Source organism: Argopecten irradians, chromosome 5 (assembly GCF_041381155.1).
Source record: "Argopecten irradians isolate NY chromosome 5, Ai_NY, whole genome shotgun sequence".
NCBI classification, from domain to species: domain Eukaryota; kingdom Metazoa; phylum Mollusca; class Bivalvia; order Pectinida; family Pectinidae; genus Argopecten; species Argopecten irradians.
Window position 1 is genome coordinate 32,487,016 of NC_091138.1, and position 26,852 is coordinate 32,513,867.

Below are 26,852 nucleotides of genomic sequence, written 5' to 3' on the forward strand. Positions count from 1 at the left end.
GTCAATTTTGATTGGTCAATAAAAGATGGAACAACAACTTTCATTTCTTCCAAAAACTGTGTCACAATGGTCTACTATCACTTTGACTGTCTAACTATCTTCTGAATATTAAAGTCCATCTGAAATATCCCTTTTCCATGTCACACAAGGGCAAAATTTAGCGTAATAATTGCATGCGGTCTAAAATGAACTGTCCAATGCGAGTTTCTCTCTTATATCGGGTGCGAGAAAGCCAGATAGGAAAGAAACAATAACATTATTCGATTTGAGCTTCATTTAAACATTATTTCACCACACGAAAAATTTCAAATGATAACAATCATCAAAGTGTAGGTAAATATCGTGAAATTTGTGCATGAAAATTCGAGGTAGGCGCACATTACGGTAGGACTTCCATTGTATATTACGATTGCATTGGTCACGTGATCAAATTTGGAGAAAAATGGCGGCTTCCGAAAGTTGAAACATGGACACTAAAACCGATATAGAGGGCTGCCGATGTGCACAGGGGCCACCTTTTTGCTGTATCAGGGAACATTAGAGGACCTGGGATAATTTTAAAGTGTGCATAATGTCCACAAGAGGAAGACGCGGAAGAGGGCGTCCACCAAAGACGCCTTTGTCATCCGTAAGGCCCAGGAGTAATTTTTTGAGAAAGCCTAAAGCCTATCAAAACCATGGAACTCCATCAAGTGACCCAAGTTCTCGGTCGAGTACCCCGGTCAGTACACCTGGTACCCCAGTGCGGGGACAAGGGAGGGGGAGGTCCCGTGAGGCTGCACAAAGAGGTAGACATTTCATTCAGAACATGATATTTGAAGATGACGAGCAGTCGCGATCAAGCCTTGATCCAGAGGATAAAGCAAGTGACGTTCTCGATGATCTGGATGAAACTGATCCAGTTTCAGACGCTAGTTATGAAGAGTCCGATTCAGATTATAGTGATGATAGTTTCAGTACAACAGGTAGCTCAGCTGGTAGGAGAAAACTGTTCTTTGGTAGAAGACCTAAAACTCCAGAGCTTCTAGATGACAAAGATATTCCACCACTTAACCTGCCTCCCAGTTCAACAGATTTGTTGATACCAATTGAAAATCTTATGCAAAGTTTAAGCATTTATGAAGTGCTCCGACATTTCCGTACCATTCTCAGATTATCCCCATTTACGTTCGAAGATTTTTGTGCTGCAATATTGAGTGACGAGGTTTCTCCATTACTAACAGAAATTCATATAACATTATATAAGGCATTATGGCGAGAAGAAGATGGTAATAATACAGCGTTTGGTCCATCAGATATGAAAGACAGCATTAATATATCATTGTTCTTCGTGGATGCATTTACATGGCCAGAGTCAATCCGAGCACTTCTTGATACAGAATCTGATCGGTACCCAGAGTATAAAGTCGCTATAGAATCGCTAGAGCATCCAGACTTTCCTTTTGTGCCTGTTGAAGAGAGACTTAAAGTTTTGAAGACGCTTACTGACCTGTTTCTGGTCACAAACAATGTAAGAGAAGAAATAATGAATGAAGGCAACATCCAATATGATGATCATTGCAGAAACTGCCATAAGTAAGTTTCTTTCTATAAAAACTTAAATGCTGCTGTAGCTCTTGCTTTAGTTTAATTTTCGCTAAAGAGAAAGTCTAAAGCTTAATATCAATTTTTCTGACCTTACCTACGATACACTTTACTTCATACAAAAATGATCAGAAAAAATTATTAGCATTTAACAAGGGGAGATAATTTGATTTTATAGAAAACTTGTGTTGTTTCACTGACTATGGTGTTGTTTGGTTTATATCAAAATTAAGAGAAAAACATATATGAATAAGGCAGCAATTATATGATAATAAGAATATAAAAACAACTAAATTAAAAAGTTTAAACTATATATCTTAAGCTTGTTTTTTGTAAACCTGGGGTGGTGTCGGATCCAAAATTGGAATATGTTAAAATTACTCAATTAATAGGTTTGCTTTAACTGTACATGAATAATTTTTTCTTTAAGCAGACTTGGAGATTTGTTGTGTTGTGAAACCTGCTCAGCCGTGTATCATCTTACATGTGTGGAACCTCCGATGGAAGAGGTACCAGAGGAAGATTGGGTCTGTGGAGTTTGTCGAGCTCATAAGGTATACACATACAAACATCAACAGGCTGAGTTTGGCTTGGCTTGAGATCAATCAGAACTATTTTGGTGATGTATACAGCTTAAAAGCTCATTTGGAGCAATATCATGAAGCATTGCGACACATTCCATCCGTTTTCTCTGGTCTTTTAGATTTAGCTTTTTCTGGTTGAAGTTATTTCTAACCTTGCATGATGACCAGAGAAAATTGATAGAACACATTACGCATAAATTTATATCAATAGCTATAGGCTGACATGAGAGTAAATGAAGTGTTAAGCAATATTTTATTTTAGTTTAAAGAAATTTGATTTATTTATTTAAAAATACCAACTTTCAAAGCAAAGTTTTTAAAAATTGTTTTTGTAGGTTAAAGGTGTAACAGACTGCGTATCTGAAGCTGAGAAGAGTGGCCTCTTATGCAGACAGGAACCTATTGGGTTTGATAGACATGGAAGGAAATACTGGTTTTTGGTGCGAAGAATCATAGTGTAAGACTGATTAAACTCTTTTTGTTTTACCATTTTATGTCACTAACTATATAACACCACATTTTTTTGCGAGGGGTTATTCCCCTAAGTAAGAAAAAATCTAAAATATCTGATGAATGAAATCCACTATACTGAAAAACTGTCGTAATTGCACTATGATCAAAATACCATTTCACTCTAAAAATATTATGTCCATGTTAAATAAGTTTCATGTTTCCAGTGGTTCTTTTATTTATCAACATTTGTATGTTAGACACAAAGTATTGTATTGACAATAAAGGAAGATGATGAAATTTATTTTAACTTTTCATTATGTAGGGAGGGTGAAAATGAGGTTTGGTACTACAGTACAAAGGGTCAGATTGACGAGTTACTGGAGGTGCTCGATACTGAAGGCTGGGAGAAAGATCTGGTCAGTGCCATTTATGAATTCAAGGAGGATATTCTTAAACAGATGGCCATCACTCATGAACTGACAATGTCACACAAAGGCAACAAGAAGTCAGCATTGGAGTTGGAGATGAGTAAGTAATTCAGAGAAAAAGACACTGTAATAAGTCGATTTTGTGGGTCAAAAATTAGATTAAAAACAAACCAAAATCTGGTATTAGAATATAGACAAAATCATCAATCCGTCTAGATCAGCTCCAATTATCTAATTTTGTGGATTAATCTTTTGTGACCACATTGAAGTACTGTGAAATTGCAAATACATTATCTTTGTTGAAATTACAGTATATATAATGTATTTGAAGCAAAAAATTTGGGTTGAAAACAGCTGTTTCACAAGTCAGTGGTAGTAAAGAAAAATTTAATCAAAGATTGCAATCTTACAAAGTTTATTTATATAAGAAAACTGAATTTATAATGGTATAAATATGTGAATGAGCTGTCCATTACTGTTCTGTTAGTGTGCCTGAAATTGTGAACATGTGTTGTTGTGATTCTTTTAGATGAAATTGTGAAGACTCAAGCAGAAAGATCATTACGAAAAGCTCAAGAAGAGGCAGAAAGGAAAATCAAGGAGGAGGAAGAGGAAAAAAAGAGGAAAGAAGAAGAAGAAAATGAAGAACGAAAGAGTCAGGAAAAAGAATTTGGGGAATTTGATGGTCCAAAAGAAAATGGCACAATTTGGGAAAAAGCTGAGGTTAAAGATGAAAGTAGCTTGGACAGAATGGTAAGAAGAGGTGAAAAGTTCCATATCAATGATGAAAATATCTGAGATCTGATTGTCTCTGATCGAATGGTCAACATTTTTTTATGTGTGTATTATCAATGGTGGCTTCCTTGAAGAATTTTGACTCGGTAAACTTTGCGGGAGTTATTGCCTTTGAACCAATATTTACATCTATGAGTATTACAAATATTTCTCAACCAATTTACGATTTAATTTCTATAGCCCATTATGTAATTTATAAGTTGATGCAGTGTACTTGATCAAAGGTTTGTTAGTGTCTAACATTTCAAAAAAAATTGGTGTGCATGTTTTTAGGTACCTACAGAAATAATGTTTTGAGAAGAAATATATTTGTATGATGAATTTTGTTTTGACAGGAAAAGTCAGATATGGAGATCAAAGAAATGATCAAAACTGAGACGACAACACATGTTACTAATGTCACTACTTCTGTGTCTGGTAATGGTGATGCAACTGTAGAAAAGACAGAACTTGTGACCACAACTACTACAACTTCAAGTTTGATCAAGTCCATCACAACCACATCAGAAAATTCAACAGCGGTTAATAGTATGGAGGATATCAAGGATGAGATGGAAGCTGGTGTTAAAACTGAAGTGAAGGAAGAGGCAGTTGACAATTGTATGGAAACAAACGAAACTGAAGTGAAATCAGAGACAGATTTACAAAACCAAATTAAACAACCACTAGATATTAGAAAACTAGACTTGAAAAATCTCACTCAAGTCTCCAGTGTCAATGACAAACCCAAGTCGACCATTATGAATGTTCAGTCAGTTTGTCCGAATGTGAAACAGACTGTGTTGAAAATGAATGATGACAGCAGTAGTCCTCAGAAACAGACCAGAACTGTGTTGATTGTGAATAGAGACGGCAATAAGGTGACTTTGGCTGTCAGTAAACAACCACTCGACGGATCAAAGGCTGAAACCACAACCATTCAGCAAACTAGCACAACTACTACAGCATCAGCACTGGCAGGTAAGGAGACACATATACCAGCTCAGTGGAAGATGTTACCAATGATAAATATCTCAAGTTACTATATATATAAAGATCTGGTGCTTTATACAGCAGAAAATTTGAGTTAAATATGCATCATCTGTTGTTATATTACTTTTACACATTGTGATGGTGAGAATTCATCATTTAGAATAATTGTCCTGCTAATCATCAATATGGGGGCAAGTTTGTGACATGCATTGGGCAGTTGTTTTGGGGTGGATGCTTTCACTTTCACTTTCCTTTACTGTTGCATCAATAAATAATGGGAAATGGTCAGATTTATTAGTAGGGACCTTTTAAAGGAGGCAGTTGAAATATTTTGGAATTAGACTGAATGTATTTAATAAGCCCTGAGGTATTAAGCAGGTTTTAATGATGTAAAGGAATGAAAATTCAAAGTTGTTTTATTTCCTTGAATGGAAAAATACATATATATAAATACCTCTAGGGTAGTTTCAACTCATTCACCCCTGAAATTTCAAAATGGATTGGTCTAATCTTTAATTTAGAAGAGCCTAAATGTGTCTTCAGGGATGAATGAGTTCAGAATTTTAAGGATAAAACTTCCATGTGCATCTTTATTGCAGAAGCCAGAAAGATTGTAACAAGGTCAAAGACAGGGTCACTTACTCCAAAGCAGTTTACTGACTCGATTACGGGAACTACATCTGTGAAAACGCTCTCCAAACTCTCCTCTTCCTCATCAGATGATCTTCTAGTCATAAACAAAGATGGCGACATCACCAGGGTAACCAGAAGCAAGTCTTCCACTGTCAGCGCTCTACAGCACCAGCACTTTAAACTTGGTATGGCATTAGTTAAAACTTATGAGTTGTGTCATTTAATGACTAAAGACATTGCTTTACAAGGGCAAGTAACACAAGTTCAATTTAACAAGTCTCATTACACTCCCCACAACGAAGTTAAGGGGGTATACTGGAATCAGGTTGTCCAACTGTCTGTCTGTTTGTCCGTAAGTCTGTCTGTAGACTTTGTCCAGTGAACTACTCCTAAACTACTTAACAGATTTTGACAAAATTTGGTACACAGAACCATGACATAAAGGGTAGTTGAGTAAACTATATAGGATTATGCAAGGTCCCCTATTAATGGAGTTATTTTGTGCAGCGGGGAGTATTGGTTATCACTCTGGCAACAGTTAGAACTAGTTTGAACTCTGATTCTTGCTACAAATTTTATAACAATAGTTTTAATGATCATATATATATTTCTTTTGTTTGTACTGTCATGAACATTATTGACATATTGACATTTTGTATGTTAATCTACAGGAATGAAAAGGAATTTGAAAATTATGTGAACCAGAAAACTTGCAGATTCTTCAAGATTATGTTTTAGTTTAAGAATCAAAGTTAGCCTTATTATTTGTTTTGTTTGTACTGTATTTATTATGTTAATCTTCAGGAATGGAATGTAGTTTTAAGAATTACGTGAACCAGTACGCCACCAACAATCTGGCTCTGAACAAGTACCAACACAATGAAGAACGTGACAAACGACGCTACCTGTCTCACAAGTTCAGCCTCACCCAGGCAAGTGAATTCAAGTGGAACGGGGTGAATCACGGCAAGAGAAGCTCTGTGATCCAAACCTTGATGCTCACCATAATACAGCTGGAGTCCAGCATCCCCAGTTCATTTCTCCACCCAAATTGGCCCCTTCATCGACAGAGCTGGACCAATGCTGTACACATGTGCCGAAAACCCAGCGATTTCTCACTTGCCCTCTCCATTCTTGAAGCTTGCATGAAACCTGTGATCTTTAACCCAGTTTGGTCGGAAGCCTTGGGTAAGTATATTGTTATACACAAGTTGATTATTATATGAAAACCTATGTGTATTTAATTTCAATTAAATCTGTACATTTTTAACATCGGACATGTATTTTTAGTATTATAAGAAAATGATGCAGTTGTTATCATTATTTCAATCAAGTTTTAATGTAGTAAAACATTTTATAACCAATACAAGATTTTCACAGAGCTGTGTGCCTTTTTAAAATTTTTGAAAATTCTCGGACACATATAACATTATCTAATTTTGGTTTATATGAAAAAACAGGTAACCAACTAGCATGAATTATTGTAGTTGATTATTTTGGCTTAATATCTCCATTTTGATGTACAGGACACTGTCGCCTTCAAAAAATTACGTCTTTAGACAGAGAAGAAATGAAAAAACGAGAGAAAGAATTAAGGAAGAGGAAGGAAGAGGAGGAGGAAGGTAGACCACTGGTGTGGATAAAGTACACACTAGGGTTGAAACATCAGGTAGGTTTATATCAATGAAAAGGAGATCACTAAATTGATTCAAGTGTGTTTCCTTTACAATATATTGATAAGTGATATTAAAAAGAGTTTTTAAGAGTTTTCAGGTATCTATTAAAAAATGGAACTAATTCATGTACCATGCATGTGATACCTGATAATGTTTGTATGGGACTATTGTTTCTATTGGTTATGGAATGACATCAAAAGATGATATCCCGCACTAACGTCATTTCAGCGGGAAGATTACAAAGAGTTAAGATCCATCACCACTGGAGATACTAGTCCCGCACAAACTTTATCAGGTATCACATAGTACGTGAAATAGTCCCATTGGTTTTCAACTTTTCAATTTTACCACACACAAAAAAAGAAGAAAAAAATTGTTTCCGTTTGACTTTTATACTATATGTATCACATGGAACAATTGAATACTGTTTTAGTCTCAATCCATGATTTCATGAATTAAGTTTCTCCTTCTGTTGACTAGGTGTGGAAGCAGAGAGGAGAAGAGTATCGAGTTACCGGTGGTCAAGGATGGCGATGGCTTAGTGCGACACGAAAACACCAGTTAGTACCTCAGGACACAGTTGGACTCCGGAATGTGGCTCGTAAAATGCAGGCACGCAAACGCAAGGCAGCAGATGCTTTACCTAAGGCAGTAGAAGGTGCATCTCAGTCAGGATCCTCCCCAGACAAGAAAAAGGATATGGATGTCAAAGAGAGTGACAAGAATGTGGTAGAGAACAAACCTGAATCTTCCATAGCTTCTAATGAAGATGTTCCAAGTACAGATATTGAGACATCGAAGGAGAAGGTTTCTGTAGAATCTGAATGTAATAAAACTGAGGAGGGGTTAGAGCAGGTAACAGGGAACTCGGCTGAGGCCATGGAGACAAATGAAGGTGTTGAAATGTCAGCTGTCAAAGACAGCTGTATAGAGGGTGTTGATGTTAAAGACAACAGTGAAAATAGAGGGAATGACGACAGCCATAATCATACTGCAGAAAAAATGGACATTGATATTGAAAGTGTTAGTCCTGTAAAGAAAGCTGTTACTTCATCATCTGTACTATCTAAAGCTGATAGTAACGAAAAGAGACTGTTTTTGGCCGATAACAGTGAGAAGAAATTGGATCTGATAAATCATGCTCTGCCTGCTAAATTGGACATTCCACAGGTTGATGTGTGCAGAGCTATGAATGAAAGAACTTACTATCCAAAAGTGACAAAGCCGTATGCTAAACTTGACTTGCTCCTTCAGCGTCGCCTGAAGCAGGAGGAGATTGAGAACAAGCAAAGGCAGGCCCTACAGCAACAGATTAACTGGAAGTTAAAGAGTCAAAACTCACCTGGTTCTGACATAAAGGAGGATTTCAAAGATTCAACAGAAGACAAGGACACGGAAAGTAAAGAGGATAAACCAGAAGTTCCATGTGGATTGGATGAGGATTCTTTTCCTTGTTACTCTTTCTTGTGCAGAACGAAGGGTAAGGAGTTTTGTTATTCACCAACTTGCCGGAAAGCTGTGTTGGATGAGAGTGAATTGATGGACATGGATATGGCTGAGGATGCCATCGAGGCAGAGAAAGACAAATCTATTGCCGACATCAGTATGGAGGATGAGGAAGTGGATGTAGAAGGTGACAAGGAGAAAACGGACAAAAGTGAAAAACCTGAAGATTCTTCACTCCATGATGTAGAAAAAGATGAGGAAGGGACCAATAAAAACGCAAATAGCAGTTCAGCTACATCAAAAGCACCATCATCAGATTCATCAGCATTAGACTCAACTTCCACACCAACCTCTACTTCCCCTGGTACTACGTCGGCTATAACTTCAGCACTATCAGCAATGAAATCACCCTCTAGTCGAGCTGCTGCAGTAGCACAACTCTTAGCCAATCGTCCAGGGCTGAAGGCATTCACACAGGCACAGTTGATGTTAAAGCAAGCCATCGAGAAAATGAGTGTTCAGGAACTAAAATCCAAAATGCCACCAGCTAGGTCATCAAAAGAACCAATAAAATTAGTAAAGTATGCAAAGTTTGGACAAAAGCCTGCAGCAAAGAAAAAGGCCTCGCTGCCTCCTTGTCATAAGTATCTAACACCTAGTCGGAAGAGATCTGCTTTAGTGTTAGAAAAGCATGATTTACGAAAAATGGCAAGAACAAAAGGACACACTGAAACCAAGCAGTTTAATTACAATTGCAAGATGAACAATGTGAACTGGATCTACCCCTGCCCTCGGCCTCTGTTCAGAACGTCATGGCGGTACCGAACCCAGACTGTAAAATCCTTTGGTGGGGTAGGTCTGCAGATGAGAATTTTGTGGGCATGTCTACGCTGGGATGATCTGTCAATCAAGCCACCTGCTGGAGGTACAAACACTGTATCAACAGAGACGGAAATCACAACTAAAGAGCTCCTCAAACGTCGAGACGTCGGGCGAGATGGGCTGAGATCAGAGTTCCTTGTTAGAAAAATTGTGGTGCCTCTTGGATTGCCAAGTCAACCTAAAGGTAATATGTCAGATAATGTAAAAAAAATAGCTCCTCAGACAAACCTTTTAGTCTCAATCATTTCATTGAAAATGGTAAATAATAATAATCTGAAAAAATATGTTGGCATTATAGCTTTCTATCTATGTCACTACTCTTAACATATTTATTAGTCTGCAAAGTAAGATTATGTTTCATTTAACAGAAATTTTGTCATGATTGATATCTGAATATTTTTACAATTTTGACAGAAAAGTACACACCGCAGAGAAGTGGCTTGAGGGAAAGAAGGAGAGCTGAATCTCCAAAACAGACAGAGCCAAGTGTAACAGAGACATGGACTCCAGAGGAAGAATTGGAACTCTGGGAAATCAAACAGTTTGGAGAAAAGTAAATATCTTTACTTTTACTGACCGCTTTGTGTACTTCTTTGCTGCAAAATGTTGGGATATACAGTCAAACCTCGATGTATCGAAGTTCAAGTGACCGTCAGAAAAACTTCGAAACATCCAGACTTCGAATTATTCATGGTTGAAATTAGACCGATGTTTTTTTTTTACCATGACCAACTGTGGTAGTTGTGTTCATGTCGTCTCTGTTCCGTAAACTTTATAATCATTGTATTTGCCACAAGCAAAACAAAATAAAAACGAAGTATGCAATTAATCACATGTATTGCTATCGTTAGCAATACATATATGTATATTATAAACAAGACTTACATGTACTAGGCCTAGCCCATGTACATGTGTTCGTTTGATGACCATTTAAGCGATGGTTAATATTACTGAATGAATATAAAAACAAAAACATGTTATAAAAACGAAACTAAAAAGGAGGAACCGAAAGCGCTACAACTCCAGTATTTATGCCAAAGTTTTGCAATGTGACAGTTTTGACTATGAGTTACTAATAATGTGGCTCGCTATTTACCATTCTGTAAAATTCTACAAACCGCTACCAATGGCGGCGGCGAACATTAAAAATGACAAACTGTATCTTTGCCGTACTAATGATTTAATAACGTAGCTTGTAAAAACAAAGCACCGAGTATCGGCCTGATCAGTGATATTAATTATCTTGATGATATCAAGCAAGCAACACTAGCTGTCATAATCCCTATTGTCTGGCAAAGGGCCGTCGCGAGACAGCTAGGTGTGACAGCATGCCGCGGAGTATCGGCGAACACCTAATCTGTACAGGTAAATTTTAATTCGAATCATCGAGTGTCAGTTACTTATGATTCTATAACAAATGGTCCATGGGAAAAAAGTTCGATACATCGAGAACTTAGATTCATAAAACTTTGATTCATACATGGGTTAGTTAGTAATGTTATATAGTGAAGAAATTCGGGACCAGACAAAAAGTTCGAAACAGCGAGAAATTTGATTCATCTGAGTTTGAATCATCGAGGTTTGACTGTAGTATCTCTTATGAGACTGTATGAAAACTCCTAATATTAAAGTTTCAAGAATACCATATCTGGTCATGTTGAATTTTACAAAAAAAAAAAAAAAAAAATTATTGCTTATTGATAAGTTCATTGTATGTTTCATACGTTCATTGCTTGAGCATAAATATGTACTTAGTTTTCAATATCAAACATTTTCAATAATTCTATCTAGAGCAGGTATGTAAATTTTCTGGTACCATGGGAACTTAATCAAAAACACCAAGTTACATATTCCTTTTGTTTCCAGACTATATTTCCAAAATCATTTAATTTAGCTCCATGAATCTTTTCTTATTTAAAAAATGTTTTTTTTTTTTAGGCTTGCGAAACAGAGAGCAGCAATTCAAGAAAAGACAAACCAGGATACAGCAAAGACAGCCATGAATGCTCAGCAGCTAAAAGCTCAGTTAGAAATTCAGCTGAAGCAGCAGAGACTTGCGCTGCAGCAGAAACGTATGCTGGAGTCTCAAGGATCCACGACAACTGCCACATCATCTATTTCCACCATCACCACGGCTGCTGCCACATCTCTCATCTCCACGGTACAGAGCACCGCTGGCGGCACCATCATTAAACCGACGTCCACCTCAAACTCATTACTTGGTGGTACCAGTATACTAAAGACTGTTCAGGTCCAACCCAAAACCATTATTGCAGGTTTGTGATTACTTTACATTTGATTTATCATCAGTCAGAAATAGAAAATAAGTGGAGAAATAGATAACTCTGGTAAAAATGTCAATTGATTTACAAAAGTGATTTTATATGGAGAGGGATGTTAAAATTCATACTTCACCAAATGCAAATAAAATCTCTACTTAGAGGCTGTCAGGTAAAGATTGCTTTCTATTTTCAGATGCTTTGTTGTTCATTGTTGCTTTTTTTGTAAATAAATTACCTTTGTGAAAGAAATTGAATAAAATAATAGAACAATAGTTGACATATATTGCTTAAGAATATTTAGTATGCTATTTGTCTGTTTATAGGTAGTCAAGGTACACCTGGGCGTTCACTGGTGAGGTTCCAGATCCCTCGTTCTGCTGTCCAACAGATTCAATCGTCTAGTTCTTCAAACATCACACTCGCCCCCAAACCAGGACTGGTTACAACTGCAGTGACCTCAAATACAGTTACTTCCCCTGCCCGGGTGGTGGTGCCCGCCCAAGCCACTTCTACACCCCAGCAAACGACACCAAAAGGTATGTAGAGTAAATGTAAATACCTCTGAAAAAAGACCACTCGTTTAATAGGACACTTTCTTCGAGTGTCAAATGACCGATTTAGGCACCATTTATATAAAGGTCACTTGGCTATAGCTGAACCCTATGAAGTGTACACCAGATGTAGTCATCTAAAATACTGCATGTTTTATACAGTGTAACTTTTATACAGCAAAACCTGTGTAATCCAGAAACCTGGCTATAATGGCCAAATATGCTGGTTCTGGTTTTACAAGTTGCAATGTTCTCCAAACATACAAAATAAGGTATTTTCCAGATTTTATTGTCAAGATTGATTTTGGTATGATAGCAAAATTATAAAGTAGTCCTCAATACTGTTTACCATCAACACAATATCTGAGCAATTCACATTTAAGCAGATAAGAAAAATCATTTATATAAAAAGGATGCATTTAAATCAAATTTAGCAGAATAAACTTAGTATGACCATTCTCCAATCGAATTAGTGCTATGGTTATTAAAAGTAAGGGGTGTTATAGTTGAACAAAATTTGGGTAAGAAAAATTATTTATAAATAGGATGCATTTAATTTAATTGCCTATTTTAACAAAATCATTGTACTGTATAGTTAGCTTATACTGATCTTTTTGCCATTTTAGCCCAACTGCGGCCTCAAGTGGTAGCTCAGGGTGTCCCAGGTCAAGTACAAAACCTACAGATCATACAGGGACCTCAAGGTCAACTTCAAGTGCGGGGACTTTTGCCAGGTATTCACAAATTTTGTCTTACTATTAAAAGTGTTTTTGCGTTTACATGCCAAGATTTAGGTTTCTTTGACTTGTTTCACAGTTAGAAAAAACATCTTTTGAATTTGACCGGTACTGTAAAAGCTGAATTTCTTATCAGCAAGCTTTTGTTTTGATTGAATTATTAGACCAGAATTGTGCAATTTTTTATATTGCCATACCTAGAACAGCTGGAAAGCTAAAAAATTTAATGTTTCCAATATTTAACATGTTAGATTCAAGAGATTAAATTTCTATTACATTAGTATCTTGTTTCTCCATCTATTTCACACCTGGTTAACTTTTTCATTACAGGTCAGCAGATCATCCGATTACCTGACGGTCGTCTCCAACTCTTGTCGATGCCACAGTCCCCACAAGTTGCCACAGCCACCGCCACTCCTACTGTTACCCCTACTACCACCACGGCCACACCTACCCTAGCCCCACCTCGCACCCAGCTTGCCATTCGCCCCCAGACCTCCATTATTGTAAGCAATGCCAGTGGAGGCACTCAGACGGCTACTACTCCAGCCAGAATCATCATTCCATCACAGAACCTTCCATCAGCATTAGGCTCCCAGAGTCCTGGCATCAGTCTGGTCTCTGGAGCCAAGGAGGGTGGTCTTGTAGCCACCGTGGTCAAGGGCAATAGTCCAACATCTATCTCCCTTGCCACACCCAAAGTTATTGCACCAGGCCTAGCCACAGTTTCCACTACATTGTCTGGCAGCCAGGCAGTCACCATGACAACTCCGTCTACAGCCGGAGCATTAGCATCAGCCATTAAAACAATCTCTCTGCAAAAGCCAGCCACATCTACTTCACCTGTAGTGGTGACATCACAAGTTGGAGCAAGTATTCTACCAAAGATTATGACAGCCACACGAGGGGCCTTGCCTGGCCAGTTGATAGTCCAGTCGCCACGGCCACAGGGACAGCCAATGCTGGTGGCTCGGCCACAAGTCACTACAGCAGTGTCTGCTCCTGTTACATCTGTGTCAGCTGCTGCCGCAACTAAGTATGCAGTCACACCTCAAGTGGTACAGCAAGGTGAGTGTTTAAGAAAATTGAAATAAATTGGTGAATTTAGATATGGTTGGGGGGGCCCGGAGGGGGGGGGGGGGGTTCCGATCTATACCGGGATTGTTGATGTCGGTAATGTGATGCAACTCGGTTTTCCTATATTACCCAAAAGTTTTAAACATGACGTTGATCGGTGGTCGCTTTTAAAATGCATGATATTCCTTTCTGTCACCAGGGCTAATCGTACAAACCGGGCTGCGCTATTTACGCTCGTGGAAACGCTTCTTTTTCATGGAGAATGCCGTCTAGTGGTGCGTACGTTATGAATTTTTGCTCGGTGTTCAACTCACGGCCAATAATCCAAATATACAAGTTGTCCACGGAACAGAAGAGTGTTTTATTGTATTATACTTTGTCCTGTACTTCGTGCACAGTATAGTGGGTAGGTCATATCATCGTTGAAAAGTATGAATTTTGTTATATATTCAAACAGATATATATCTAAACGAGAAACAGAACTAAAGCTGGATTAAGTTTATAAAATTATCACAGATTATGATGATCAGGTGACCTTTTCTTGTTGAATGCTACGGTTATATCTATATTTTCCAAATTACGCATGTGAAAACGCTTACTGGTATACACTGGTATATATAAACAACATTCAAGGCAGTGGATACGTCATAGTTCCTTAATAATTTCTCATTTTTTAATTGAATCTGAGCAAATGTCAATAGTTTTGCATTATATACAGTGTATAAAAATAAATTCAATTCACGTTTTCGCATTGTAATTCACCCTATTCTGATTATATAGCTAACTGAAAAAAGTTCAACGCTTAAACTGTGACAAGCAAAATTAAAGTTTTGGGGAACATTTTGGTTTATAAATACTCTGTGAACCAATCACATTCTAAGCATGAATTATTTAACATAACGGATATGCGTCTTAAAACTTGAAACCTTCAAACGAGACCTATTAGATGAATCGGTTATGTTTCAATTAATGGAACGTCGTATTCAATTTGACGTCAGGCTCGTACTGTTGTAACGGAAATGATTTTCGACTGAAGAAATAATATTTTAAGAACTAATATCCACTGTCTTGTATAATTTTTAAGCGTTCCATATGCGTACAGCTATACCAGTCTGCAGCGTTTTCGCATGCGTAGTTTAGAAAATATTGTTATAACAGTAACATTCAACAAGAAAAAGTCACTTCATCATTGAAATCTGTGATAATTTTATGAGCTGAATCCAGTTTTATTCCTGTTTCTCGTTTAGATATATACATTTCTTTGAATATATGACAAAAACCACACTTTTCAACAATGATATGACATACACGCTATACTGTGCACGAAATACAGGACAAAGTATAATACGATAAAACATCAATTTTGCTTCTACACATTGGTGAAACACTCTACTGTTCCGTGGGTAACTTGTATATTTATATTCTTGGCCGTGAGTTGAACACCGAGCAAATATTTATCACGCACGCACCCCTAGACGACATTTTTCTATGTAAAAGAAGCGTTTCCACGGGGCTAAACAGCGTAGCCAAGTCTGTACGATTAGCCTCGGTGTTAATGGTATGTCAGTACTTTTATGGATCTAAATCATCATATATATGTGTCCATATTCACACATTGTATGTTTAACAACATTTTATTGGAGTGAAAACATGAAACACAACTTTAGGTGATTCTGTTTACTCATTTACATAGTGGTTCGTCAAGCTTTGATGCAGAATCAGACTCCAGAGATACAAGCTAAACTACTGGCCATGCAGAAACTAATGACGCAGCCAAAAGCCTCCGGCTCCATAGCAGAGCTTGCGGACTCTATAAACATATCTGCTACAGGCTCTGAAGCAGGAGTGGAGGGAGCCAAAGTTCCAATATCGGCAATAACTAAATCACAGGCACCGACAACAACGCCTGACCTGAACCGTCCACGTCAACCCAAAACTACTTTTACAGAGAAGGAAGAGCAAAACAGGTTATTACAGTAATTTTTTCTCACTCTAAGTCGCACGTATATATATGTATGTATTCACTTTCATATATTTTTGAGAGGGTCTTTGTTAAGTTGTAATATCTTGTACCCAATCCCTTAGCATATGTTTTTGACAATAGATATGTTTAAACTAAAAAAACTAAGGTAATATCTTTATACAGAAAATGCATTATCAACATTAAATATTCTAGTTGTTAAAATAATACACATCAGAATTATTATTGTGGCTAAAAGCTGAAATTATAAACATTAGAAACTCTGTCCTACAAAATTGCATTACTTACAGTAAACTTTCTAGTTTAAAGGAATGACTTCTTTTTTCTCTTGAGAGAAATTGCATTACTTTAAATTGGAATGTTTTGGCGTCAGGAAATTTTTGCGTTTTTGTATCAAAATAGGGTGGTTTAATTTTAGTGCACTTTAATTTTGCCATTTCCCTGTTGTTTATACACATAGATCCTGCAACAACGAAACACTGACTTGATAAGTTTTAAAGCCATATCGATACAAAGACAACCCTCTCAAATATTTGTTTTCAATTAAAGTGATTAATAGTCACCCATCTACCGGTAACTATATACTTGTTTGCACAAAAGAAAAACTTGCACAGGTAATGTTTTTTCCAGTTGACAGAACATACCTTGAATGTATGTTTATGTAACGTGATTGAGTAATTACCTGAGAGTTTATGTACACATACCTAATAAATGGCATGTAGATGTATTGATCGTTAATTATACACAAACAAATAATTATGTAGCCAAATTGTGGTGCGTTAGATTTTGGCGCTTTCATGTAACACGCCAAATGAGCCAAAATATGACTACATCCATAATACCAATTTACGGTATAAACATTGACATTTCTATCTGCTGTGAAACAGAAATTATTACCTTACAAGATAAAAGATAGCATTACAAGGGGAAAAAAAACATTCTAGTACTCAGTTTGTCAAATTCCTTATCCTTAAAGATGCTCCACCGCTGACAAATGGTATTTTTTCACTATTAAAAACAGGAGCAGACGCTTTAGTATTTTTCTTCAGTTTCAAAAGTTACTTACTTTACACCATTACCACCATTGAAAAGTTTGAGCTTCTAATTTTACTTCAAGTTAAAAATATGAAAAATAATTAATTGCATCCCGAAAAAATTCTGTACCACTATATCCTATATGAAATAAACTACTGTATGCGCATGTACCAAAGGCAAAATAAATTACTTTATATTATTTTTTGTGTTAATTAGACTATTATATACACGATTAAACACCAATTATTGTTCAAATGATGAATATCATTTATGGTCTCTCGGCAGTGGAGCATCTTTAAAGAATTACTTAACTTGATATTCTCTATAGAAAAGCACTGGCGGAGAAAGAAAGGAACAAAACTTAAGTTCAGGAATTTTCCTTCACTTTTGCATGTGTATTGCTTTCCTATAGAGAATTTTAAGTTAAGGAATGTTGATGAAATTGGGTCTTGATATTGAAAACAAAATAAATATTTGAGTTGCCATTTGGTAAATAGGAAAGAAATTATTAAATATTCTATAATAATGATTTTATGTTGTTTCAGACTCACAATATGTGGTCAGGTGCTTAGAAATGTCATAGAAAAAATAGAGAAGAAGGAAAGAGATGAGAGCCGAAAAATGAAGAAACAAGAAATGGAGGAGGAGAAACATAAAAGACTAATGGTAGCCAAACTTCAGGGCACTTTATTCAAACACAAGGAAGCTCTTAAGAAGGAGATTCTTAAGAAGCGGTCGATTATGGAGAAAAACCTTCAGCAAGAGATTCAGGTTGTTCTCCAAGCAAAATGTTGTAGAGGCTTGGAAAGTGTTGCATGATATTTTGTATAGAAGTTTTAGCTATCCAGGGTTATTCAGAAAGTGCGCATGATTGAATCTATTAGCGTTTCATTTGCAGCTCCCATTGTGCCGTTTTAGGTTTACTGTAAATTCAATAATGAGTATTGAAATAAAATTTGCCATGAATCAAAATGAATAGGTCATCATCAAAAATGTGTATGTTTGTTTTGATTTAAAAACAAGTAGATTAATTGAGATCATGATGGCTAGGAGATTTCACTTATTTAACAAATTTCAATCTTCTTTAGGCCAAATGTATTTCTGTGCCCCCATCATGAAGATTTGGGTGGGTGTGTCCACATATTCCGATATATTAACACCAGCACTCCACCTCTGGGTTATGAGTTTGAATCCCATGTAGTGCAGTTGCTAGGTACTGACTGCTGGTCGTTGGTTTTTCTCCAGATACTTCAGCTTTCCTCCACCAACAAACCTGGGACGTCCTTAAATGACCCTTACTGTTAATAGAATGTTAAATAAAAACTAAAACCAAGGGTGGGTGGGATGACAAATGTTGTCCAATTGTGTTCCATCCTATTTCACTTTGATATTATACCAGATAGAAGTGGGTTTATCTACGAGACATTTCTAGTCTATATTTTATGGTTCTGTTGAGAGTTGATTGATAGTCATCTGGTTTTCATGCACTTTCTTATGCTCCCTGAGATGGATGTTGTGTTGATGTTTATTTTCCTTTATTTCAGTATTATAAAGTTCCTCTATTTATTGGTGATTTATACCTGCACGCCCATTAGTGGTTACCATGGTTATTGTGTGTAGCTCTCCTGTTTACTTAACCCACTACGTGAAAGGTGGCCACTTCTACAGATTTGATTACCTATATTTCTGTTCTTCTCCATGTTGTAACCTTGTATGACATATTGTAGGAGTTTGGTCTAGTGCCTTTCTGTCTAAGATATTACAAGATATTTTAAACTGATTATAGCATATTAGTTGTTTCAAGCATATTTTATTTTGAATTTAAGTATCAATGTATAGCTCATTACTTTCGCATTGGTTTATGTTTTTGCAGTTTCACGGAACACTGGTATGGTTGTGAAAATTTGATTTGCATTAAATTCAGGAATTGATTGCTTATATAATTATTATACCCTTACAGGCAATTCAAATTGCCAAATTTTAAAATCGTTAAAATTTTTATTTTCATATTTTTTCTTTAATTTTCTTTTCTTTGTCCAAAAAACAAAAATTTGGACCTGCAAAAATAAACGGCTATGCAGTATCTGCTGATAACACCATTTAAACAGAACTGATAGGGTGTGTACTATATTAAATTGTACAGTTATGAATTGTGCGTACTATATTAAATTGTACAGTTATGAATTGTGCATTCTGAGAATTCATATCAACTCAGAAATATATTTGTCTTCTATTAAAGTGATGTTATTCAGGTCTGTTAGTTTAAAATTGATATTGATACAAAGTGATTAATTCAGTTGTGAATTGAATTACTTTAGAACTTGTTTTAATCCTCATCCTTTGTCGACAGGCGGAGGTGAATGAACACTTAAAGAAGAGAAAGAAGCCTGATTCACCTGTTCGTCCAATGGTGACAAGTCAAAAAACAACAATGCTTAACCCTGACCAAACTATAATGCAAGATGAACCGAAGCGCAAAAAACAGAAGATTATTTCCACTGGGGGAAGGGCATTTAACCCTAAGGAAAAACTCTATTGTGTCTGTAAAACGCCCTACGATGCTTCAAAGTAAGTACAGAGAAATGAACTTTTTTGCAGAATTTTGGAAATATTCAAAGGTGACGGACTTCATTTTAATGTTTGTCCAATTTATGTTTTACTTCCGTGGTTAAGTAGCATAACTCCTGCTGCATAAAGAAAATGAAGTTTAAGTAATGAAATAAGACTTATGGCTGTAATATGATATATTAAAGTTCACAAGTTGTTGCTGAATGAAAAAAGATCAAAATGTTGAAATATTTTGAAACTCAGTCAAGTAGTTATGAAAGCCCGTAGGCCTCTTGTCTAGTCTAAAAACTGTTTTGAGAGTGTGGAGTAAGGGATTTGTATCAATTATGTTTGAACAACATACAAAAATTATAATTATTGATTAATGGATTTTTTCCTATGATATAATTAACATTAAGTAAAATTTTTGTTCAGGTTTTACATTGGCTGTGACCTGTGTTCTAACTGGTTCCATGGCGACTGTGTTGGTATATCAGAGGAGCGAGCAAAGACAATTGACACATATGTCTGTGGGGAGTGTAAGAAGCAGAAGGAAACAGCTACAGAAGAACTGTACTGTCTGTGTCGGACACCGTACGATGAGGCACAGTAAGTTGTTTCAGCTTCTGTCAGTGCCCATGAAGCCAGATGGAAAGTTATTTCAGTTTTTGTCATGAATCCAAGTGGCTATTTATGTTCAGTGATTAGGATCTGAGGGAACCTTTATCTGTCCAAGGGTTTGTTCTAGGTTTTTTGATTGTGACTTATATTCTCTTAGTCTGGAAAATACAGTAGATAAGATAAACTTAGGTCATAGTTGGATATACCATTTGTACTGCTGTGTCTAATAGTTGATCATCAAATTGTAAATTCATATAATAATCTCATTCATAAAGTTCTCAGATCTTTAGAATCTTTGTTTCTGTGAGTAGGAGTTAAACTGAGACTATCAGGTTTATATCTTTGTCATAGTGTGTTCTTAATATCAGGTTCTGTCAGATGAAAAATAAACTACTTAATATGTTCTTATATGAATAAAAACTATTTTACATTCCTAAGGTTCTACATTGGCTGTGACCGTTGCCAAGACTGGTTCCATGGCAGATGTGTGGGGGTATCCCAGGGCGAGGCAGACCACATCGACACGTATATCTGTCCAAACTGTCTTCGCAAAGAAGAGGCTGATCCAATCAGTCAAAAGGAACTCTTAGACAAAGACTATGACACACTACGCAGGCTCGTTAAAAGTCTACAAGTAAGGACAATATTTGCTTGAATATGGCCTTGTATAATAGTCTTTGTTTTCTAAAGAATATACTTTTAATGCAGCTTCTTTATTTTCATCGATTGTCTCTCAAAAATGTAACTATATATCACGGATGGGGTCACGTAGGAAACAGAATTTGAGTCAAGTTTGTGTAAATCAGGCATGGGTCTGGCACAAAAGCAGTCCAATTTCTTATTAGATAATATAGCATATACCCGTTAGGCCTTAAAATATCCAGACAATCTCTTCATTTATCTATTCATTTTTCTCAACTATCCCACTCCATGTATTTCATTGGTGAACTTTATTTTCAAGTCTCACAAAATGGCCTGGCCGTTCCTTGAAGCAGTTGACCGTAATGAGGTTCCTGATTATTATCATGTCATCAAAGATCCTATGGGTAAGTTCTGATTATTATAGCTCTAAACTATAACCTTTTCAGAGGCATAGTTCCCAGAGAGCTTGTTTTGTGTTGGGCAACTGCCTCATTGGAACTTCTGCTTGAAACAACATTGCAAATATTAAATTTTCATTTCCATCTAACAATTTGAAAGAAGTATTGTCTTAAAGAAATATGAGACTATTCAAAATAGAACGTTTACACAAAATTTTCCTGATTATGATAAACAAATATTGATGTGAATGTATGTTCATTTTTAACCCTGAGTTGAAATGAAATATTTTCTTAATCACTGAACTAAGAGACATTCTAATTCAATTAAATCAATGGTTTACAACCGCTGGATTGCTATCTTTTGTAGACTTGACAACGGTTGAGAGGCGACTCCAGAAGAAAAAGTACCACAAGTTAAAAGACTTTGTAAAAGATGTGACTAAGATATTTGATAACTGCAGACTGTACAACCCGACGGACACACCTTTCTACCAGTGTGCTGAAGTGTTGGAAACATTCTTTGTACAGAAACTCAAATCAGTGAAGGAACGAATATGAAGTGGCATAATCTATAATTAATGATGTTTTCCTTTTTTTGTTGACGTTTGGTCATGAAATGAAATGCTAAGTCCTAGTTTTCAGTTCATGTTTTGAGCATCTAGTTTTGAATGACTATTTTCATACCAATCATTTTCACAATTTGTATGTCTTATTTCCATTTCCATAGAATTGAAACAAAATGGTTTTTAATAAAAGCCAGTCTTCATTATCACATAAATACATTTACAGATGTACAATTATCTCATCACAATTCAGAATATTGTTGTGTCTTGTATGTTTTATGTGTGGTATTTTTATACCTAAATAGACCTGGTTTTCTTGAAGAAATATGGGAGTTACTGTAAGCTTTTTCAGAGATTCATTTTCAATAAATCTTTTCCGTCTTTGCATATTACAGAGTTATCTACCCTTGCAGGTAGTATGTATAGATTGTGACATCAATTTTGTGAGGAAAAGTTATCTGATTTTCCCCAGAAAAATATGATCTTATGTTCACAATACCTTTCTACAAGTGCAGATTACTCTGTTGTATGCAAATAAAAAGACATCAAATAAATTTACAATGGTTGAAGAATAGTTGTAAGAATGTGATGACGCATTTATTCTAACATATGTTTGCTGTCGTTTGAGACATATGTTGCTTGATCCTCTGTAAACGTCTGAATGCATTATAATAATGGGGAGACCTTTTAAACATAAAGGAGTTTTCTTCGTCTGACAAAGTACTACAGAAAAAAGTTTATCATTTTTACATATTTTTTCTTGTAAGATATGATTTCTACTGTGGTTTATATGTTGTGTTGTAACGTTGAATCAAAACACTTGAGATTGTATGGAATTTGATCTGATACGACTCGAAGGATCAGTAGTAAACCTCACTTATCATTCATCAATAGCTCATTGTAAATATGTAGATTTTGTAAATGTATTTTTCCATACGTCATTGTAAATATTCAACTTTTACCATTAATGATCACATTTTGTTCTTGACATGAAAATCTTGATAGGCATGAGTGTTAAGAATTGTTTACATTAATATGTGCTTGAGAAAAACAAGTGCTTTTAGTATTCTTCCTTACTTGAACCACAATAATGCATTGCATTTTAATGTGTGGTCATGGTGTTTGTAGGGCAATTTGTTGCTTATGATAAAAGGAGAAGTGATGAACTACCAATATAAAGTAATTTCCCACCTTTAGCTTGTTTCATTAAAATTGTCAAAATTTACTTGAAACAAAAAGTTCACAAATAAAAAATGGACTAGTACCATTAATCGTCTGCTTGATGAAATTTGATGACGCAACTATTTTATGTTTTGAGCTTTGTTATAAATCTTCATTTAACAATACAAAGATAGCCGAGATGTAGCTTAGCATGACTATTAAACCTTACTCTTCGTTATGTCAAAACTTTGTAAATGTTCTCACATCGTTTGATTCCTATGATATATGTTTTTAAAGGCTAATAAGGCAGCTAAAATATTTACTAGAGGGGGTTATCATAATGACTTCTTCGAGGACTATTTGTGTATTAGGCAGGTGTGAAGTAATATATGTAAAAATATAGATTTATAGAGAATGTCATGTTGACTTCTTAAAGTATGATGTTTGCATAACAAATAGACTTGTAGGAATATCACATTGACATGTAGACAATTTGTGTTTAAACATCAGACTTTTAGAGTTATCATATGGAGTTGGGTTGGGTTCTACAAGGATAATATGTATATAAACATCAGACATTATGTGTTATTGTATGGGATAGGGTTGGGTTCTACAAGGATAATATGTGTGTAAACATCAGACTTGTAAAGTTAACATAGACTTGTAGAGTAACATATTGACTGTTACAAAGACAATATGTGTATTGATACAAGACTCGTAGGTTGTAATAATGACTTCTACAGTGTCTGTTTGTGTGTAAATACCCCCTAATAGACAAACTTCTAGGCTAAATATGCTGACTATTACAGGGACAATTTGTGCATAAATTAAAAACTTGTAGAATCATCCTGATAATTGACTTTTGAAAAAATGTGTGTATGTAATATATATATCTGTAATATATTTACTTGAATTTTAGGCAGAATTTGAGTGGTGTCATTTCATTCAAATCTGATATAAAATGCAAATGAGTTATAACCAAACCTAGACATGTGAATTAACTTTTTAAAACAAATGTATATATATATATATATATATACGATTTCTAGATTTGCGTGTTCATTACAAGATGTTTATGTAAGTTTTTCATTAAAACATGTATGAAACATGCAAGTGTTAACACTCTGATGTTTGATTCACCTCTTTTCTACCTACCATTTTATGATATCTTTGACATAAGGCAGAATAGTTGAAAGTGTGTTTTCTTGTCAATCCTGTGTTTCTGTCAATATATAAGATATTTTAACACTTTCTGAAAAACCAAACACTGATGTTTGTACAATCTTGATGGGAGTTCACTTGGAAGGCAGGCTGGCTATTTGAACAATGAAACATAAATGGGGGGAAAAAAGGATTTTGTTAAAGATATATTTCTGAACCAAATTAAATGAACAAAGGAATTTTAAAAAAAATAATAGGGTTGTTTTTCTTTATGGATATTTGCATATACTTTACCAGTACATATCAGATGTTTTATTCCAAAGAAAACATTAGGTTTTATTCTAATTTGATAATAGATTTTAGACTGAAACAATCTTGACTGTTTATAAATACTGAAGTAGTGGATGAGTTAAAGTAGCATGTTTTGCTGCCATGTTTCTGAATCATAAGTATAATAAAACTTTAAGTTTTGGATGATGAATTCAATTTTTATAGGCATTTTTATACATGTAATGCAAACGATTGAAATTATTATTATACCTATAGTGGTAAAATCTGATAACATTGTCATTCAATCTAACAACATATTATCATATTCTTAATGTTTTGAAATCTGAACATTTCTGTGAAGCTGAAAATATTCAAACTGCATCATTTTAAGGTCCTTGTAATAGTTGATACAGTGTGGCAGCTTACAGGTATATTGTAAAGGCTTTGTCCGCTGAGGTCAGTAAATGCTCCAACACGAAAATACTCAGACTCCACATTAGAATTCGTAGAAGTTGTCAAGGAGGCTATATATCACTGGTTGGGGTTTGTTTTAATGTAAAGTTGGTTGTTTTTGCGGGTGAAAATTTTCGAAATTTTTACAATTTTAACTCTAAAATGAGAAGATTGAATTTGAAATTTTGCTATCTGGCTTTAAGTGTGTATATGATTCAACTGTATCTCAATATTTTTGCGGATAAAATTTTTGCAATCATAGCAATCCTGTGAAATTGAAAAAACATCGCCACTAAAATAATCTGCTATACGTTATGCACAAATACAGATTCTATATTATTATTGTATAGGCATCCTCATTATTCCAGGGGTTCCGATATCGTACGATCTCTACACCCCTGGACTATCTCATAGTAAAACTGGAGGCAACAGAATAGAACAGGTAATTTAGGCATTTGATTTACATCAAAAGAGCCGTATAACGGTACACTGTGGTTGACTGTGTGGCTTTGATGTTAGGCGTCGCTTTCTCTCTGTAGTCTTCAAAGGAAATCTTTGCTAGCCTGTGATTGGTCAAATGTTTTTCGCTGAGCTGCCTTCAATTTCACTATGAGATTATGAGACTATGAGAGTCCAGGGGTGTAGAGATCATAAGTGATCGGAACCCCTGGAGTATCGAGGATGTTGTATAGGGTATTCAATATCAAATATAAGAACTGTAAAAAATCTATTGAAAATATTGTAAGGTATGTGTATGAATAATGTAATAATGGTTTAAGACCAGGCAAACGGTATCATGTAGCCTTTCATGACATATTGTAGCAATACATTGTTGAGGTGGCAAAGGAATGTTACGTCACCTAACGAGAGATTTTACTGTGCACACTCCAATGTACAACAGTCATCTCTACTATATCTGCTGTCCAGATTTAAACTGTAATTTTTTCTTTTTGTTATTTAAAGAATCTTATATATGCTGTGTATTTCCATTCATATATCAGAATTTCTGACAAAGTGCAAAGAAGGGAAGTAGCTCTGATACATGCTGAACTATCAAAGTTACTTCCCTTTGTTACTCTCCATTACCGAGCCTAACTCATATTTGCCCTTGATTTACTTTTAGAATGTAACTTCCAATCACTCGATTTGTAGCTCTTCTACTACTGCAAATTCTACCATCTACAAACTAGAAGATCTTCTCAGAAAACTTCTCTTCTTAGGAGAGTAAGAGTGCTCTCTTCTTTGAAGATGGCTTCTGGTGAAACAAAGGGAAGCGTGTTTTTAGGTACCTTCACAGAAAATATTTCTGCACAATCTGATGGTGTCTCATTAAAATTATATGTTTCGATGGCATACATTGTTACCTGAATAGTCCAGTATGTCACTGTAAATACTGTACTTGATGCACTCTACATAAGCATTATATTTATTCATCCCATTTTGATATTTCTGTCTGAAACCAGTGGTCATAATTGCTTCATATGTTTGTGCTTTGGTTTCCATTATATGTTGAATACATTATTCTGTATGAGTTTAGACAACATCATCTTACAAAAAATCAAGTGTAGTTTGACATAGTAATTTCTTGTAAATAACATGTTTATTCTCTGAATAAACGTATGAAATAATTTCATGATTGTTTCTTTTGATTTTGTGCTTCTTTGTTGCTAGTTACTTCAAAACTTTTTTTTCACATTCAAGTTCTATTTCAATGTGTGAAATAGTCATGTACAAAGTTTTCAATGCAATTTACATGGTATAGTTAAAACATGCTATCATTGGTATTTTTAGACCACCATCATCAGATAGTTGGCTATTCAAATCACTTTTGTCCGTGTCCGTCGCCCGTCCTTCCGTCCGTCCGTTAATAATTCTTGTTAACGCTATTTCTCGGAACGTACTGAAGGGATCTGTCTCAAA

At 35.5% G+C, this 26,852-nt stretch overlaps 1 protein-coding gene across 2 annotated transcripts; it reads left to right on the top strand.

Annotated features, from left to right (window-relative positions):
• Positions 1–224: 224 nt before the first annotated feature.
• LOC138323568 (nucleosome-remodeling factor subunit BPTF-like) lies at positions 225–26,561 on the top strand. Of its 2 annotated transcripts, none has more exons than XM_069268261.1 (22): positions 225–1,575; positions 2,018–2,138; positions 2,504–2,625; positions 2,944–3,149; positions 3,579–3,802; positions 4,180–4,804; positions 5,416–5,634; positions 6,254–6,637; positions 6,976–7,118; positions 7,606–9,637; positions 9,868–10,006; positions 11,392–11,729; positions 12,059–12,271; positions 12,913–13,020; positions 13,354–14,091; positions 15,794–16,067; positions 17,662–17,887; positions 19,467–19,684; positions 20,099–20,272; positions 20,723–20,918; positions 21,246–21,330; positions 21,692–26,561. In XM_069268261.1, exons 1-22 carry the CDS (start codon positions 572–574, stop codon positions 21,880–21,882), a joined length of 7,980 nt encoding a protein of 2,659 aa, XP_069124362.1. In that variant the 5' UTR covers positions 225–571; the 3' UTR covers positions 21,883–26,561. The 2 variants fall into 2 exon arrangements, with proteins under 2 accessions (XP_069124362.1, XP_069124363.1); XM_069268262.1 differs by having other exon boundaries at positions 17,662–17,782.
• The last annotated feature ends 291 nt before the right edge of the window (positions 26,562–26,852 follow it).

Bases quoted from the DNA above. Each gene is read 5' to 3' on its own strand.
- LOC138323568 (XM_069268261.1), top strand. From the start codon at position 572: ATGTCCACAAGAGGAAGACGCGGAAGAGGGCGTCCACCAAAGACGCCT. The intron at 17,888-19,466 runs GTTGTTCTCCAA...CTTTGTCGACAG, and splicing joins ACCTTCAGCAAGAGATTCAG to GCGGAGGTGAATGAACACTT. The intron at 21,331-21,691 runs GTAAGTTCTGAT...TATCTTTTGTAG, and splicing joins TGTCATCAAAGATCCTATGG to ACTTGACAACGGTTGAGAGG.